Source organism: Furipterus horrens, unplaced genomic scaffold, assembly GCF_987537825.1.
Source record: "Furipterus horrens unplaced genomic scaffold, mFurHor1.1.pri manual_scaffold_6, whole genome shotgun sequence".
NCBI classification, from domain to species: domain Eukaryota; kingdom Metazoa; phylum Chordata; class Mammalia; order Chiroptera; family Furipteridae; genus Furipterus; species Furipterus horrens.
This window is the reverse complement of record NW_028327176.1, coordinates 76,138,147-76,152,310: the sequence shown is the minus strand read 5'-3', so window position 1 is coordinate 76,152,310 and position 14,164 is coordinate 76,138,147. Positions and strand designations below refer to the sequence as shown.

The window sequence follows — 14,164 nt, the reverse complement described above, 5'->3', positions numbered from 1 at the left end:
AGAATGGAGGAGATCTTAGGGGCAAAAAGTTACACAAAAAGCTATATAGCTGAGTTCTGTGTAGCTTCGGTGTATTCCTTTGCTGGGGCTGCTATAACAAAGTACCACAAAATGGTGGTGGTGAGACGGGGAGCCTGAAACAACAGAAATCTATTGTCTTACAGTTCTGGAGTCCAGAAGTCCAAGATCAAGGTGTCAGCAGGGTTGGTTCTTTCTGAGATCTCTCTCCTTGGCTTGTAGGTGGCCATCTTCTCCCTGTGTCTTCTTAGTGTCTTCCTTCCATATGCAAAGTTCCTTTTCTTATAAGGATATTGGTCATATTGGATTAAGGCCCATTTTAATGACCTCATTTAATCTTAATAACCTCTGTAAAGACATGCCAAATAAAGTTGCAGTCTGAGATACTGAGGGTTAGGACTTCAAAATATAAATTTAGGGATGGGAGGTGGGACACAATTCAATTCATAACATTAGGTAATGACAGCAGTATAAGTCTTATTTCTCTAAAATATCTTCAAAAAAGTAAAAACAGAAGAGAAAAGAACATAACTAGGAGAAGGTGGCATCAGGCACTGCATTCCTTCATCTGTCTTTTCTTTTGGGGTCTGTCTCTCAGGGAAGTCTCCAAAGACCCCATCCTCTGGGTCTCTCCATATGTGCTAAGAACTTATGTATTTTTTACTCCATAAGATACACTTTTTTCTCCCCAAAAGTGGGGGGAAATATCTGTGTGTCTTATGGAGCAAATATTACATCACAGACCATGATGTGTATGTATTACCTGACCTGTGGTTCCCAGAAAATTAGAAGAATACTTGAACCTTAAAGTCTCTCCTCATTTGTTAATGACAGTGATAATGGTTCTTAATATGCTGTTGACTGCTGTTCACTTTACATGGTTGATATATTATTCTGTTATATTTTACTAAATATTTTAGTACATCATTTGGTTTAGAATATTTTTTTCTTGCTTTCCTCCTCTAAAGCTAGGTGCATCTTATAGTCAGGTGCGTCTTATAGTGCGAAAAATATGGTATTACATTATGCATTTTGTCTGCACAGCTCCAGCTGGACAGGGCTGGTCTCAACTCATTGGTCAAAATATGATACCAGGAATTCCTTTATGAGGGCTGGCTTAACCAGCAGGAGCACAGTGCAGGAGGCTTAGCAGCCCACTCTGGCTTTTCCCTGAAATGCAGCATGAGTGAGAGGCACCAGGTGAACAGGGCTGCTAAACTTTAATTATAAATTTGGACCCCATTAACCACAAGGAGTCCTTTTTGACAGCTAGAATTACTTCCTCAGGGGGGTAAACAATCTTTATTAGTAAAGTGGGTGTAAGTAAGTTACTGAGACTGAAAAAAATCAAAGGAATTGAAGAGCTAGGGTGCTGTTCAGGCAAGGAAAGGAGATGTTGTCTGGGAGATAATGAGAGGATGGCTCAAGGGAGCAGGAGGGGTGGCTTGCCCTTTGAGTTTGAGGGATTCTCTCTCACACCATCATTCTCTTACCCACCTTCCTCTCTTCCCCTCTCTTTGTTTCTTTCTCCCTCCAAAATAAGGTTTCTGAGCTCTTCTTTTTTCTAGTTATCTCAGAGGATAATTGACAAGCCTGCCCTCCTGCCTCTGAGGCTGGGTTTGCTCTAGAGCCTTCAACAACACGTACTTTTGGGGTCCTTTTTCAGTCACTCCTCCACCACAACACTATTGTCCCTGCTGTCTAGTATTCATGGAATTTATTCACAGCCAGAACCCTGGCCTTCTTTTATAAATGTTTGTTATGCAGACACCTTTTCGCTTCAGTATTTTATTTCATTTTTTAAAGTCATATGTCATAAAGACACACAAATAGATCAATGGAATAAAATAGAGAGCCCTCACATATATGATCAAAGGATATTTGACAGGGGTCACAAAACCCTTTAAAGAAGAAAAGACAGTCTTTCCAATAAATAGTGCTGGGAAAACTGAATATTCACATGCAAAAGAATGAAGTTGAACCCTTACCAAACACCATGTATAAAAATTAACTCAAATGACTTAAAGACCTAAATATAAGGGCTAGAACTATAAGCTCTTAGAAGAAAACATAGGGCAAAAGCTTCAGGAAGTTGGATTTGGTGTCTCAAATACGACAGCAAAGGCAGAAGCAACAAAAAGAAAAAGACAAGTTAGACCATGAGAATTTCAAAGATTTTGTGTATCAAAAGACACTATTAATAGAGTGAAAAGGCAATCCACAGAACAGGAAAAAATATTTTCAAGTCATATATCTGATAAGGGATTAATATCCAGTATATAGAGAGAACTTCTAAAAATCAATAACAGAAAGATACCAATTCAAAAATGGGCAAAGGACTTGAATAGACATATGTCTAAAGAAGACATACAAATGGACAATAAGCACATGAAAAGATGCTCAACATCAAGAATCATTAGAGAAGCCCTGGCTGCTGTGGCTCAGTGGTTTGAGCGTCAGCCTGCAAGGCAAGTGTCGCTGGTTCAACCCAGTCAGGGCACATGACTAGGTTGCACATCAGGTCCCCAGTTGGGGGCGCAAGTGAGAGACAACCACACAGTGATGTTTCTCTCCCTCTCTTTCTCCTTTCCCCTTTCTCTAAAAATAAATAAATAAACAAACAAACAAACAAGTAAATAAATAAAAGAATCATTAGAGAAATGCAAATCAAAACTATGACGCAACACCGGTTACCAATCACCTCATACTCATTAGGATGGCTGCTGTAAAAAAATAGTAATGCTAATAATAACAAGTCTTGGTGAGGATGTGGAGAAACTGGAATCCTTTTGCATTGTTAGTGGTGCTGGTGCTATGGAAAACAGTATTGAGGTTCAAAATATTTAGTCAATTCATAGAAACAGAAAGTAGAATGGTGGTTGCCAGGAGCTAGGGGAGAGCGGGAATGAGGACTTAGTGTTTAATGAGCATAGACTTTCAGTTTTACAAGATGAAATAGTTCTGGAGATGGATGGTGGTGATAGCACAACATTATGAATGTTTTTAATACTACTGAACTGTACACTTAAAATAGTTAAGATGATAAATTATACGTTATGTGTATTTTAGCACAATAAAAAATGAGAAAAAAACAATATAAGTTAAAAACTTAAGTTAAAAACAATTCAATACAAAAGTTTACATTGTAAAAAGAATTCTCCCTTCATTCACCCACATCTATCAATGGTCCCTTTCTCATATTACAGTCTTAAAAGTCCCTGATATACTCTTCAAAGACATTCTGGACACTGTGTCTGGCTTTCTTTGCTTTGATTTAACCCTATGTCCTCATGTGTTTCATATCAGACTATATAGAACTATCTTATTTACTTAAGCAGCTGCACACTGACCCATTTTATGAATGCATAGACACCAGATACAAATGAATGCATACCTGTGATTCCATTTGCATTAAATTCTGGAATAGGCAAAATTAACCTGTGTTGTTAAATTCAGGAGCGTGGTCACCTGGGAGGAAAAACAGGACAGTGACTGAGAAGGGCGGTGGGCTACTGAAGTGTTGGTCATGCTGTTTCTTAAAATCAGTGATAGTTACATCATGTGTTCAAATTGTAATAATGCACTGAGTGTACACTTATGATTTCTGCACTTTTCTGTATAATGGCAAATCACTATGGCTCAGTTTGGTAAGTGAATTCAGGACTGTTACTGCCTTTGACCCCAGCGAAGCTGGAAGCTGCCCAAATGCTAGCTCCATAACCTTGGACAGGCTTCTCAGTGTCTACATCTGTAAAATGGAAATAATAATACAATTACCTGGTAGAGTTATTGCCCGATTTAATATAATCCACATAAAGTGGGTAGAAGTGCTCCAACAAGCACCAGAGCATGTGCTGGATAAACACCAGCTACCAAGTTACCACTAAATTGTAATTGTTACAGGGAAAGGATCCTCCTCAGTGTTCAATAAATACTTTGGGTGAAATAGCCAGAGCGACCTCCTCGGGGACTGAGCGATCACGAAGGAGCGTGGTTTGAGGCGCTGGAGGTCAGGAATGTATCTTCCTGGACAAGTGACCTTCAGCCGGCCTGACTTCACCCGTGTCCCCTTTAAGAGCAAAACCATGACGTCATCTCCACACGGCGCAGCCTACCTTGGAAGTGCCCGGCAGTTCTTCCGAGCTACTGCAATTGGCTAGCCAGCGCCCGGCGACCCAGCTGCTTAGATCGCAATCGGCCCCGGGCGTGCACGGTCAGCGGGCCCAAGGGGGAGCGGTGATTGGCCGCCGAGCGCGCCCTCACTAGAAGCCTGCGTGGGCTGCGCGTTCCGGTGGGAGGGGCGTGACGTTGCGTCTGGAGCCGCCGTGGTCAGGTCCGCCCGCCCGCCTGTCGGTCCGCTGGTCCCTCCTGCCCCCTGCCTGTTGGGCAGGGCCGGCCCGGCCCCGCCATGGAGTCCTACGACATAATCGCCAACCAGCCCGTGGTCATCGACAATGTGAGGCCCAGCAGTCGGGGGGAAGGCGGGCGCCCCGCCCCCGGGTCGCACTTGGCAGCACCGGGAGGGACCTCACCGTCTGGGCTCGTCCTCCACGCGTTGCCCGCCCGAGGCCCTCGCACCCGCTTGGCCCCGTAGCCCGGGCCTTGGGGCCAGCCCCCCGCCGACGCCGTGGAGCCCCTGCCCGAGCCCTGCCCGAGCCCTGCCCCAGCCGGCCCGTGATGAACATCTCGGGAGAGCAGCAGTGACAGCGGGCTGCCCTGCCCGGGGACGAACCCCGGACCCTGCTTGGTTGAGAGTCGGGTCACTGGACAGGTTTTGACCCCAGCCCCTTTACCCCCTCTCCTTCGGGCTGTGGCTCTGTCTGCCCGTCATGTAGAGGAAGGATAGTATTTTGTCCGTTTGCACACTGCTGGCTCATCTTTTGGAGAGGGTTGACCTGGGGACCTTTCCAACAGCGCTTCCCAAAGGGCTACACCCCCAGGCAGGACCTCCAGAGTGGACAGGCCCTCTTTTCCTGGGACTGGAAAAAGTGAAAGTTCAGCTGTACCAGCCACAAATCCCCCACCGCCTGGTTGGCCACTTAGCTACTTTGACCCTCTCCTGAAGTGCTCCTTCTGCAGAGCAGAAATGCTACAGCTGGCAGGGCACAGAGAGAGTTCAGGACCTCTCTTCCCAGGACCCATAAACAGTTGAGGATAATTGTTTGGAAGCCTCAGAGTAAAGATGCCTGGCTTCCTTGGGGCTTTGTCCTACATCAGTGGGGCTCAGCATGCTGTCAGCTGTCCTCTGAGGATTTCTGCCCTCAGAAATTTCTGGTCCATAGGAAGAAAATGAATGGCTCTGGGTATCGGCCTCTGGTGTGTGAGCCTTGGAGTTTATTTATTATTATTATTATTATTATTATTATTATTATTATTATTATTATTTTTAGTCCTCACCCGAGGACACGTTCACTGACTTTAGAGAGAAACTGATCAATCTGTTGTCTCACGTACGTGCCCCAACCAGCGCTCAAACCTGCAACCTGACCGGGAATTGATTTCACAACCTTATGGTATATGGACCAACGCTCCAACCAGCTGAGCCACCCGGCCAGGACAAGCCTGGGAGTTTTTGATAATGACTCCCTTCTTTTTCTGGGATCAGTCTCCCTCCCACATGACCCCCTCATGTCATCCCCGACTGGTTCTTTTTTTGAGTACCCATGTGGGCTCCCTGAGCCACAACAGGGGTGTTTAATAAGAAGACTAGAACTGGGCTTGGGGATACTCTCCAGCAGAATACAGGAAGAACCAGTCTACTTCCCTTCTTGGCGGGCCAGTAATTCACTTAGGCTAATCAGAAGCTTATGAGTTCAGAGGGCCTCCTGCATATGGTCCCTCTGGGCGTGTGGCTGCTCTGTAACTTGGGAATGTTTATTCCTGCACTGCAGACCCAAAGTGTTTGCTGAAGATGTGTGTGAAGAGGGCTTGGTGAGGGGTTCTAAGTGCCAGGTCCAGGCTGGCGCAGTGGCAGCCCAAGTTCTCCTTTGTCTGTGGTCTCTGGGGAAACCACTGGAGAGGTGCCAGTCTCCCAGGCCCCCGGTGGTCTTTCCATGGGCCCTGTATGTGATCCAGTCTACTGGGAGCAGGGGGGGCCAGGGGCTGTTGAAAAAAAATTATGCTTAGGGTTTGCTTCTAGCTGGCTTCTGGGAATAGGTTTGCCATGGATTCCTCTTGCTGTGAGCTAACCTTGGAGTGTGCAGTGGTCTCAGTCTCCTGTTGGCATTCTGGGCTGGGTAATTCTAGATTGTGAGAGACTGACTTACATACTGTAGGTTGTCTAGCAGGGTCCCTGGCCTCTACCCACTCTATGCCAGTAGCTTCCTCCCATCCCTCCCCTCCCCAGTCTACAGATGGTCAGTTTGGGGAGGAGGGGTGCAAAATTGCCCACCCCCGCCCATACAGTTTTGAGCCACTGGTGTGCTTGTAAATGATCTTGCGCTCCTGGGCAGGATCTCAGCTTCTCCTTGGCTGCGTTGGCTAGGCAGCCTGCACTCCCCACTGCCTTAATTTGGGAGTGAATGCAGGTAGCTAAACATTGTTTTTCCTTGCAGGGTTCTGGGGTAATCAAGGCTGGCTTTGCTGGAGATCAGATTCCCAAATACTGTTTCCCAAACTAGTAAGTGTGCTTTGAGGCCAACCTTGCTCCCACCTGTATGGGAGACACCAGATGTGAGAGGCTGACACTGTTGAGGGCTCTGGAAGGAGCAGACTGGTGCTCTGGGCTTCCCCCTCCTCTCTGGAGTGTAATTTTGGTCCCTCACTGAGCAGGGAGGAGAAGCTGCCAGCATTCCCCTAGGGACAGGGTGTGGTAGCAGCAGCAAAAATAAAAGGGAGAAGTTTCCAGGGGAAAGACCTGAAGTCAGAGAAAGGAAGCGTAGGGAATCAGTACACAGCCACCTACCTCTTCCTCCTTAGGAGAAGTTTTCTTCAGGCTTATTTACTTTCAGACTTTAGAAAATATTTTCTCAGTCCAGAGGGTATTTTCCTGAATGGTTCAAGTGGTGGCAGGGGTCAAAGGAGGTAAAACCTGGAGAAAGCCTGGGGTACACCTTCAGCTACTCCAGCCCATTGGGGAGTTTTCCCTCAGCAGTGTCACCTCGCAAATCCTGGAGGCTTTAGAGTGATTATCTAAGCCTGGGAGTGGGTGGGGGTTCCTGGGACCCCTGGAGTGGCTGGGTATGCCAAGACCCCAGGCCTGGTCTGGAGACGAGCCAGGGTGCAACACCCAGTAGGGCTCCAGCTTTCCTTTCTGAACCCCACATGGGTATAATGAAGGTTTCTCTTGATACGCAGGGAACTTGGGTCAAATTTTGGAATCTATTCTGAAAGCCCTGGCAGTAAGGAAGGGGCAGGATCACCTGATGAGAGAGCGGTCCACAAGGGAGCCACTACCCAGTTTCCTGGGGCCTTCCTCCCTGGGTCTGCAGATAGTGGCAGCAGCCTTACCCTCCTCACATCCAGAGTGTGGACTGAGTCACTGTGGCTGCAGAAGCTGACCCACTGCCAGGAATGGGCCACGGAGGGCTGACATTCCAAAGCTCAGCCCTCTGGGAGGGACATCTTTTCTTCTGGCCTTGAGCTTTCTGTCCTGCTAAGACCTGCTCTGTAGTCCCAGATCCCATATCCCTGGGTTCTGATCTTTACCCCGTGGTCACATCCTGTTGCTTTGGAGTAAGTTACTGTCTTGACCACTGGAGCTGGACTTGGTCTTCCTGGGCTGGTCTGAGCTGTGACCCCACCCACCTCACTGACTTTACCTGTCCTTGCAGTGTCGGGCGCCCTAAGCATATGCGGGTGATGGCTGGAGCTCTGGAAGGGGATCTCTTCATTGGACCAAAAGCAGAGGTAACACCTGTGGAACCTGCATTTTCCTGGGTTTGGGGTCTTCGTAGTCCCAGGAGCATCCACTGGGGGGCAGAGCTGTACTGTGGAGGCTCCTGGGGCTCTGCTCTCTGGGCCTGTGCCAGGTGCCTCCTGAACTCCCCAGACCTCAGCTCTGAAGAACTCTGCCCTGTAATAAGGCACTGGTTCCTGGGGGCAGGGGTGGGGTGGAACAGACCACTTCATATCCTGTCTTTTGGAAGTTGTGGAGGAAAGAACTGATTAAAAAGTGACTTAAGAGTCTGAATTACCCAGACTTGATAACTGATCACAAGAGCTGTGGAGCCACTTCGTGCACCCCAGCTAGGGTAACTTGCCAGGGGCCACACAACCAGAAGAGGCCCTCAGGAGGAGCAAATGGGTGGGAGAATTAAAAGCAAGTGCAGATTAGGCACCTGTGAAACATAGTGTGAGGTGCTCTCTGGGGCCTGAGCTGGGTGGGGATAAGACAGGCTCTCAGGAGATGAGTCAGTAGGGAGAGAGAGGCCAATGGTGCTTGGCAAGAAGGGGCATCCTGTGGATGACATCGAAAGGCAAATCCATGTAGGAGATGTAAGCACTGGCTGGGGAAGTGGGAGGAATGGGAGTGGAGCTGACAGGTGACCACTGGAGGGGACTGTACAGGCACTGATGGGAGCAGTAACCATGAGTGATGGGGATGGAAGCTGGACAGTGTGTGGGGAGAAGGGGAGAATGTGCTGGCAGTGAGTGTAGAGAAGCACAGCCAGAGGAGGAAGAGGAGGGATTGGATAATGGGAGGAAGCATGTTACCACCCTCTCTTGTCCCTGGCCAGTTGAAGCTGGCTGGGCTCTGAGGTCCTGAGAGGCTGCCAGACAGTGAGCCTGCACTGAGTTCAGGGCCAGCCACAGGGCATGGGGGCACCCAGTAAGCAGCAGTGGTTCTGCTCAGGGAAGGGGAAGGGACAGCTTCCAGGAAGGCAGAAAGCAGTGTCTGGGTGAGGGGCCTGGGGCCACACTGGCCTTTCCACCCCTCCTCTGCAGGAGCACCGGGGGCTGCTGACCCTGCGCTACCCCATGGAGCACGGCATGGTGAGGGACTGGAACGACATGGAGCGCATCTGGCAGTACGTCTACTCCAAGGACCAGCTGCAGACCTTCTCTGAGGAGGTGTGGCAGCCAGGCCTCCCACAGGCTCCAAATCCTCTCGCTTTGCCCTCCCTGCTGCGCTCCCTGTTGGTCAGGTTCCCGCATTGCATTTTGATAGGGCCTGCCGCTGCCTCTTCACTTCCAGAGAGAGCTGGCTCTTTGGAAGAAAAATTGCCAGCAGGTGACAGGAATGTGCCCTTGGGAAGGACATCAGGCTGCAACCACGTGTACTCAGAGCAGGGAGCAAGGGGGCTTGGCTGTCTGGAAAGATCAATTTAGAGCCTAACATACTGTCTGTGCACAAACCCACAACTCTGCCATCTCTTATAGCATCCTGTTCTTCTAACGGAAGCCCCGCTCAACCCAAGTAAGAACCGGGAGAAGGCAGCAGAAGTGTTCTTTGAGACCTTCAACGTGCCAGCCCTGTTTATCTCCATGCAGGCCGTACTCAGCCTGTGAGTGGTCCCCTTAGTCCCCATCCTCCCTGGGCCATCCTGCTCAAGGCGACCAGATGTCCGACTTCCTTATAGAAACAGCCCCCTGTTGATTATTCCTTTAGGGAGTTCCTCCTGTCCCTTTTTCAGACCAGATCGTGCAGTTGTCCCAGGGTTCCTTCCAGGGGTGGGAGGTCCCCATGCCTCACTGGCTGAGGTGAAGGGATGCTGACCTGCTGACAGGTATGCGACAGGACGCACAACAGGAGTGGTTTTAGACTCAGGGGATGGGGTCACCCATGCTGTCCCTATCTACGAGGGCTTTGCCATGCCGCATTCCATCATGCGGGTGGACATTGCTGGCCGCGACGTGTCCCGCTATCTCCGGCTGCTGCTGCGCAAGGAAGGCGTTGACTTTCACACTTCAGCTGAGTTTGAGGTTGTTCGGACCATCAAAGAGGTGAAGAAGGGCCGGAGGGCATTGAGATGACCTAAAGAGCAAATGTTGGGGGGAGGGGGACAGGACCAAGACTTGAGGTGGAGCCCTGGGTGTGGGTGTCCCAGTCTGCAGCCTTCTGAGGGTGTGTCCCTGCTCCCACCCCCTTGCAGAGAGCCTGCTACCTATCCATCAACCCTCAGAAGGATGAGGCTTTGGAGACAGAGAAGGTGCAGTACACTTTGCCAGATGGCAGCATGCTTGACGTAAGTCGCCAGGCCTGGCCCTGGGTGGCAGTGGTGCTGCTGGGACCCAGAGGAAGAAAAAGACTCTGACTCTTATGTTCCAAAGGTAGGGCCAGCGCGGTTCCGGGCTCCTGAGCTGCTCTTCCAGCCAGACCTGATAGGGGATGAGAGCGAGGGACTCCATGAGGTGCTGTCCTTTGCCATCCACAAGTCTGACCTGGACCTCCGCCGGACGCTGTTTGCCAACATCGTGCTTTCAGGCGGCTCCACACTGTTCAAAGGTATCCTGGTTTGGGAGGTGATGATAGGACTGGGGCCAAGGGCAGCTGGACCTTCGCCTGCAGCCTGGCACATGACCTGTTTTCTGTTGGCTTTTTGGTGTTCAGTGAGAAATTTTTTTTTTTAAGTAAGATATAAAATTACATTTTATTCACTTTATAAATAGGTGGTAAGTTTATATGAGATCCAAGCTGTTAGATGAAGCGTCCTTTCCCTATTGTCCTGGTCACCCCTTCCCTCCGCACAGGATTTGTGGGTTTCTCAGGCAGATGTCAACTACCTCCCTGCACATATTAACAAATGTGCATCACCCCCATGTACACACAAACTGTTGCCTGTCCTACAAGTTCCGGCCATGTATGGCTCACTTCATATCATATCTGGAAGATCTTTTCCTTCCTGTGTGAGTTCTTTCATGTGGCCTTGCGGTATTTCATTAAATGGATGTGCCATGTAGCCATTGTGCTGCTGATGGCCTTTGAGAGAGTTGCAGTCATTTTTAATTAGTACTTCCCTGCACTGCCATTTCACATGCTAAAAATATACCAAAGGGTAAATCCTAGAGTGGAACTGAGTCAAGAGGGTGGGTGTGCCTTTGTTATTTGGTGGGTACTGGGTTTCCCTCCTGAGAGCTTGTGCCACCGCCTGCCTGACACTGTGTATGATCTTTGCCCATCTAATGGCAAACAGGTGGATGTTTTCTCCTAATTTGTCATTAGCTTTTGACTTTGCTTCGGGTGAGTTTTAGCTGCTGGAGCATTAGGTGAAGAGTGTGGTGGGCCAGCATGTGACTTGGGGATCCATTTCATGTCAGCTTTCTTTTGGAAGCTGGACTCCCCGTGGTGCTGGGTCTTTTCTGCCCTTGGAGTGGTTCTTGCCTATACCCTTAATCCTGGAAAGAATTGGGGAAAGGAAGGCAGCAACTGGGGGGGCACCAGGTTGGATATGGGGGAGCTAGTGGGAAGGGAGCTAGATGTGGACCCCAGGCTAGCCAGCCTTGTGTTCACAGGCTTTGGTGACCGATTACTAAGTGAAGTGAAGAAGCTTGCTCCAAAGGATGTCAAAATCAAGGTGAGGTTGTGGAGAGTGGCCATGGGGCATGGAGGTCCTGGGCAGCCTTGACTCGGGTAAGGCACATGCCACCTCCAGAGGCCCTCTTATTTCTAGCCCAGACACATCTCCCATTTGTCTGTTCCCCCTGCTCCCAGCTGATGCACTTGCTGTCTGGCCCTGTACCCTGCGGGAATCACCCCCAAGTCTGGGACAGGGGCTGCTGTGTGGGGATAGGCCCTTAGTTGCCTCTTGCTCTCTCTAGATCTCAGCGCCTCAAGAACGGTTGTACTCCACATGGATTGGGTAAGGCAGAGCTCACACGGAGGGCTCTGGGAGGAAACCATTTTGCCCTGGACACTTCTCCCAGGGTTGGCCCAGGCCAGGTGGAGGTGGATGGATTTCCCTCCCAGGTGAGGGAAACAGAACTCTGAGTGCCTAGGGAGGGTGGCTATCCACAAGAACACCATCCCTCCCTCCTCACAGCGGCTCCATCCTGGCCTCACTAGACACTTTTAAGAAGATGTGGGTCTCCAAGAAAGAGTACGAAGAAGATGGCGCCCGTGCTATTCATCGTAAAACGTTCTAGTGCCCAAGGAGGAGAGGGCATCGTGTTGAGAGAATGGGGGGAAAGGGAAGTCAGAGCCCTTGACCCTTTCTGGTTTGGGCTCATATCCCAGGCGTAAGGTCCCCTGCATGCCCTGAACCCCGGGCAGGTGGTGCAACAACACTTCCCTGCAGCACTCCCCTCCACACACATGCACGCATGCATACACACAGACATGGTAACGTTTAGCTGCATGGGTGGGAGTCTTGAGCTGGAAGATAGGAATTAAGGAGCCCAGCCTTGGGTGGCTCTGGTTGTCCATATTGGCAGGGCCAATTAGACCTATGGTTCCTGGCTATAACCCTTGGGGCTGCTTCTCTGACCTCTAAGGCCAGACACCCAAATGCCCCCTTTTCCTCTGACAGAGTCCCTCCCAGAGACAGGGTGCCTAGATGCCTTTGTAACTAGCCTTGGGGAGTGGGTTAGAGGAGGGGGCAGCCAGCAGCTCCCTCCTGGTGTATTATTGTTTCTCGTGCCACCACCTCTTCCTGACCTGACAGGGTAGCACAAAGGGCCAGCCACTCCTAGGCATCCCTGACCTTCCACACTCTGTCCCTGTCTTCCTGAGTGGATGCTTTCAGGCTGAGTAGTGGGAGTCTGCCCTCCCCAGGGAGGGGTTCTGGCCCAGTGTTGGAGCCAGGACAGAGTATGCAGGAGGTTGGGGCAGCCACAGTCTCTTGCCTTCTCCATTTCAAAGCACTTCATTGACTTGCTACTCCTTCTCCTTCACCCCAGTACTCTGGATGGGAAAAAGTTAACGGTCTTCACTTGTTGAGGGGAAGCCACTTAATCAGGAGTCAGACTCAGAGGGGTGAGGGGGCAGAATTCCTCTCCCAGAAGTAGGTCTTTGTACCCTGGGCCAAGCCCCCCTCCCCCAGATATGTACAATAATTTAACCCAGTTGCCTGAAAAAAACTTTTGTAAACCATTATAGTAATAATTATGGACAAGGCCCAACGTGTGGCTCTTTTCTTGTGGTTCTTGTGCTGTTGTTTGCTCACCTATCCCTGGGGACTTTGAGAGAAAGGATGGTCAAGAATGCAGCATGGCCCTGGCTCTAGCTCAGAACGCTGAGGGTTTTAGTGGTTGGTGTTGGTGGGACAGTGTGGCACAGGAAGCCCCAGGAAGCGGGGCTCTCAACCTGATGGCAGAATTCCCCAGGCTCATTTCCAACTTGCTGCAGCCCTCCATGAGAAGCAGAGCACAAAGCTGCCTTCCTCTGCCTTATTCCTAGACAGGGCCTCCTGGCAGGTGGGGCTGGGGCTTGGTGCCTTTGCATCCTCACCTATTTGAACACCTCTGTTGCCTCTGCTGAGGCTGACAGACTAAAGTGATGCAGACTCAGAGTTCAGACAAGTCAGGAGGGAGAGTGATAAGGGGAGATGGCAAAGGTGGTGTCGATGAACTGGGCTCTGAAGGTAGAAGCTGAGGATAGGAAGGGCTGTGGAAGTAGGAGTGAGGAAACACCGGAGTGTCTGCCCTTGCCTGCCTTCACCAACTGTTTGTACACCTACAGTATGTCCAGGAGGGTGCCATGTGTTTGGAGACAACGGTAAACATATCTTTGCCCCCAAAAACAGATCAGGGGAGGAAGAACAGGCCATTTCAGTAGTTGTGGGGCCAAAAGGAGGAGCATCTAACCCAGCAGGCTTACTTGCATGGGTCCAGGAAGCTATCCAGGTGTGGGAGGGTGTTCCAGGCTGAGGTGAGAGCTCAAGGAGACACCTGGGACCAGTGGGACTGGACAAAAGGCAGGAATGTGAGTAATGCCAACTCAGCAGGGAAGGAAAAGTGATCTTGGTTAGAATGCAAGATGCACCAAAAAGGTTGGGTGGGGCCAGCACAGGGAGGGCCTTTAGGGTTTTTAGCTGTGTCCTGGGTGATGGGTAGCCTGCCATGGGAGGATGGTTGTCATAGCTGTGTGTTGAAGGCAACTGGAGTGAGTGGAGCTGAGGGAGAGCCCAGAACTGAGATCATGTAGAAGGGGAGAGGTTACTCCGTCCGGCCTGTCTTCACTGGGCATTTTGTGAGGCTTTGTGGTCAGAGAGCAGTTAAGCCCATACCTGCCCTCAAGGGGGAAACAGAATTTACAGAGAACCCTTTG

General features: G+C 50.2%; 1 protein-coding gene and 1 long non-coding RNA gene across 6 annotated transcripts; one reads left to right on the top strand and one right to left on the bottom strand.

The window, feature by feature from the left end:
• Window positions 1–166: 166 nt before the first annotated feature.
• LOC150006566 (uncharacterized) lies at window positions 167–4,281 on the bottom strand. Of its 3 annotated transcripts, none has more exons than XR_016511953.1 (3): window positions 4,134–4,281; window positions 3,413–3,486; window positions 167–366 (listed from the first exon to the last, which is right to left on the bottom strand). It is a non-coding gene; the product is annotated as an uncharacterized LOC150006566 (long non-coding RNA). The 3 variants fall into 3 exon arrangements; XR_016511952.1 differs by lacking the exon at window positions 4,134–4,281 and adding an exon at window positions 3,796–4,074; XR_016511954.1 differs by lacking the exon at window positions 4,134–4,281 and adding an exon at window positions 3,796–4,074 and having other exon boundaries at window positions 167–299.
• Window positions 4,258–13,012, top strand: ACTR1B (actin related protein 1B). Of its 3 annotated transcripts, none has more exons than XM_090281852.1 (11): window positions 4,258–4,474; window positions 6,573–6,637; window positions 7,791–7,866; window positions 8,905–9,030; window positions 9,340–9,464; window positions 9,687–9,903; window positions 10,053–10,145; window positions 10,231–10,405; window positions 11,413–11,474; window positions 11,719–11,759; window positions 11,940–13,012. In XM_090281852.1, the coding sequence occupies exons 1-11, from the start codon at window positions 4,427–4,429 to the stop codon at window positions 12,040–12,042; spliced, it is 1,131 nt and encodes a 376-aa protein (XP_090137978.1). In that variant the 5' UTR covers window positions 4,258–4,426; the 3' UTR covers window positions 12,043–13,012. The 3 variants fall into 3 exon arrangements, with proteins under 3 accessions (XP_090137978.1, XP_090137979.1, XP_090137980.1); XM_090281854.1 differs by lacking the exon at window positions 4,258–4,474 and adding an exon at window positions 4,731–4,789; XM_090281853.1 differs by lacking the exon at window positions 6,573–6,637 and having other exon boundaries at window positions 4,408–4,474.
• The last annotated feature ends 1,152 nt before the right edge of the window (window positions 13,013–14,164 follow it).

Excerpts from the sequence above, each read along its gene's own strand:
- ACTR1B (XM_090281852.1), top strand. The coding sequence starts at position 4,427 with ATGGAGTCCTACGACATAATCGCCAACCAGCCCGTGGTCATCGACAAT. Across the intron at positions 6,638-7,790 it reads AAATACTGTTTCCCAAACTA|TGTCGGGCGCCCTAAGCATA; the intron begins GTAAGTGTGCTT and ends CTGTCCTTGCAG. Across the intron at positions 10,406-11,412 it reads CGGCTCCACACTGTTCAAAG|GCTTTGGTGACCGATTACTA; the intron begins GTATCCTGGTTT and ends TTGTGTTCACAG.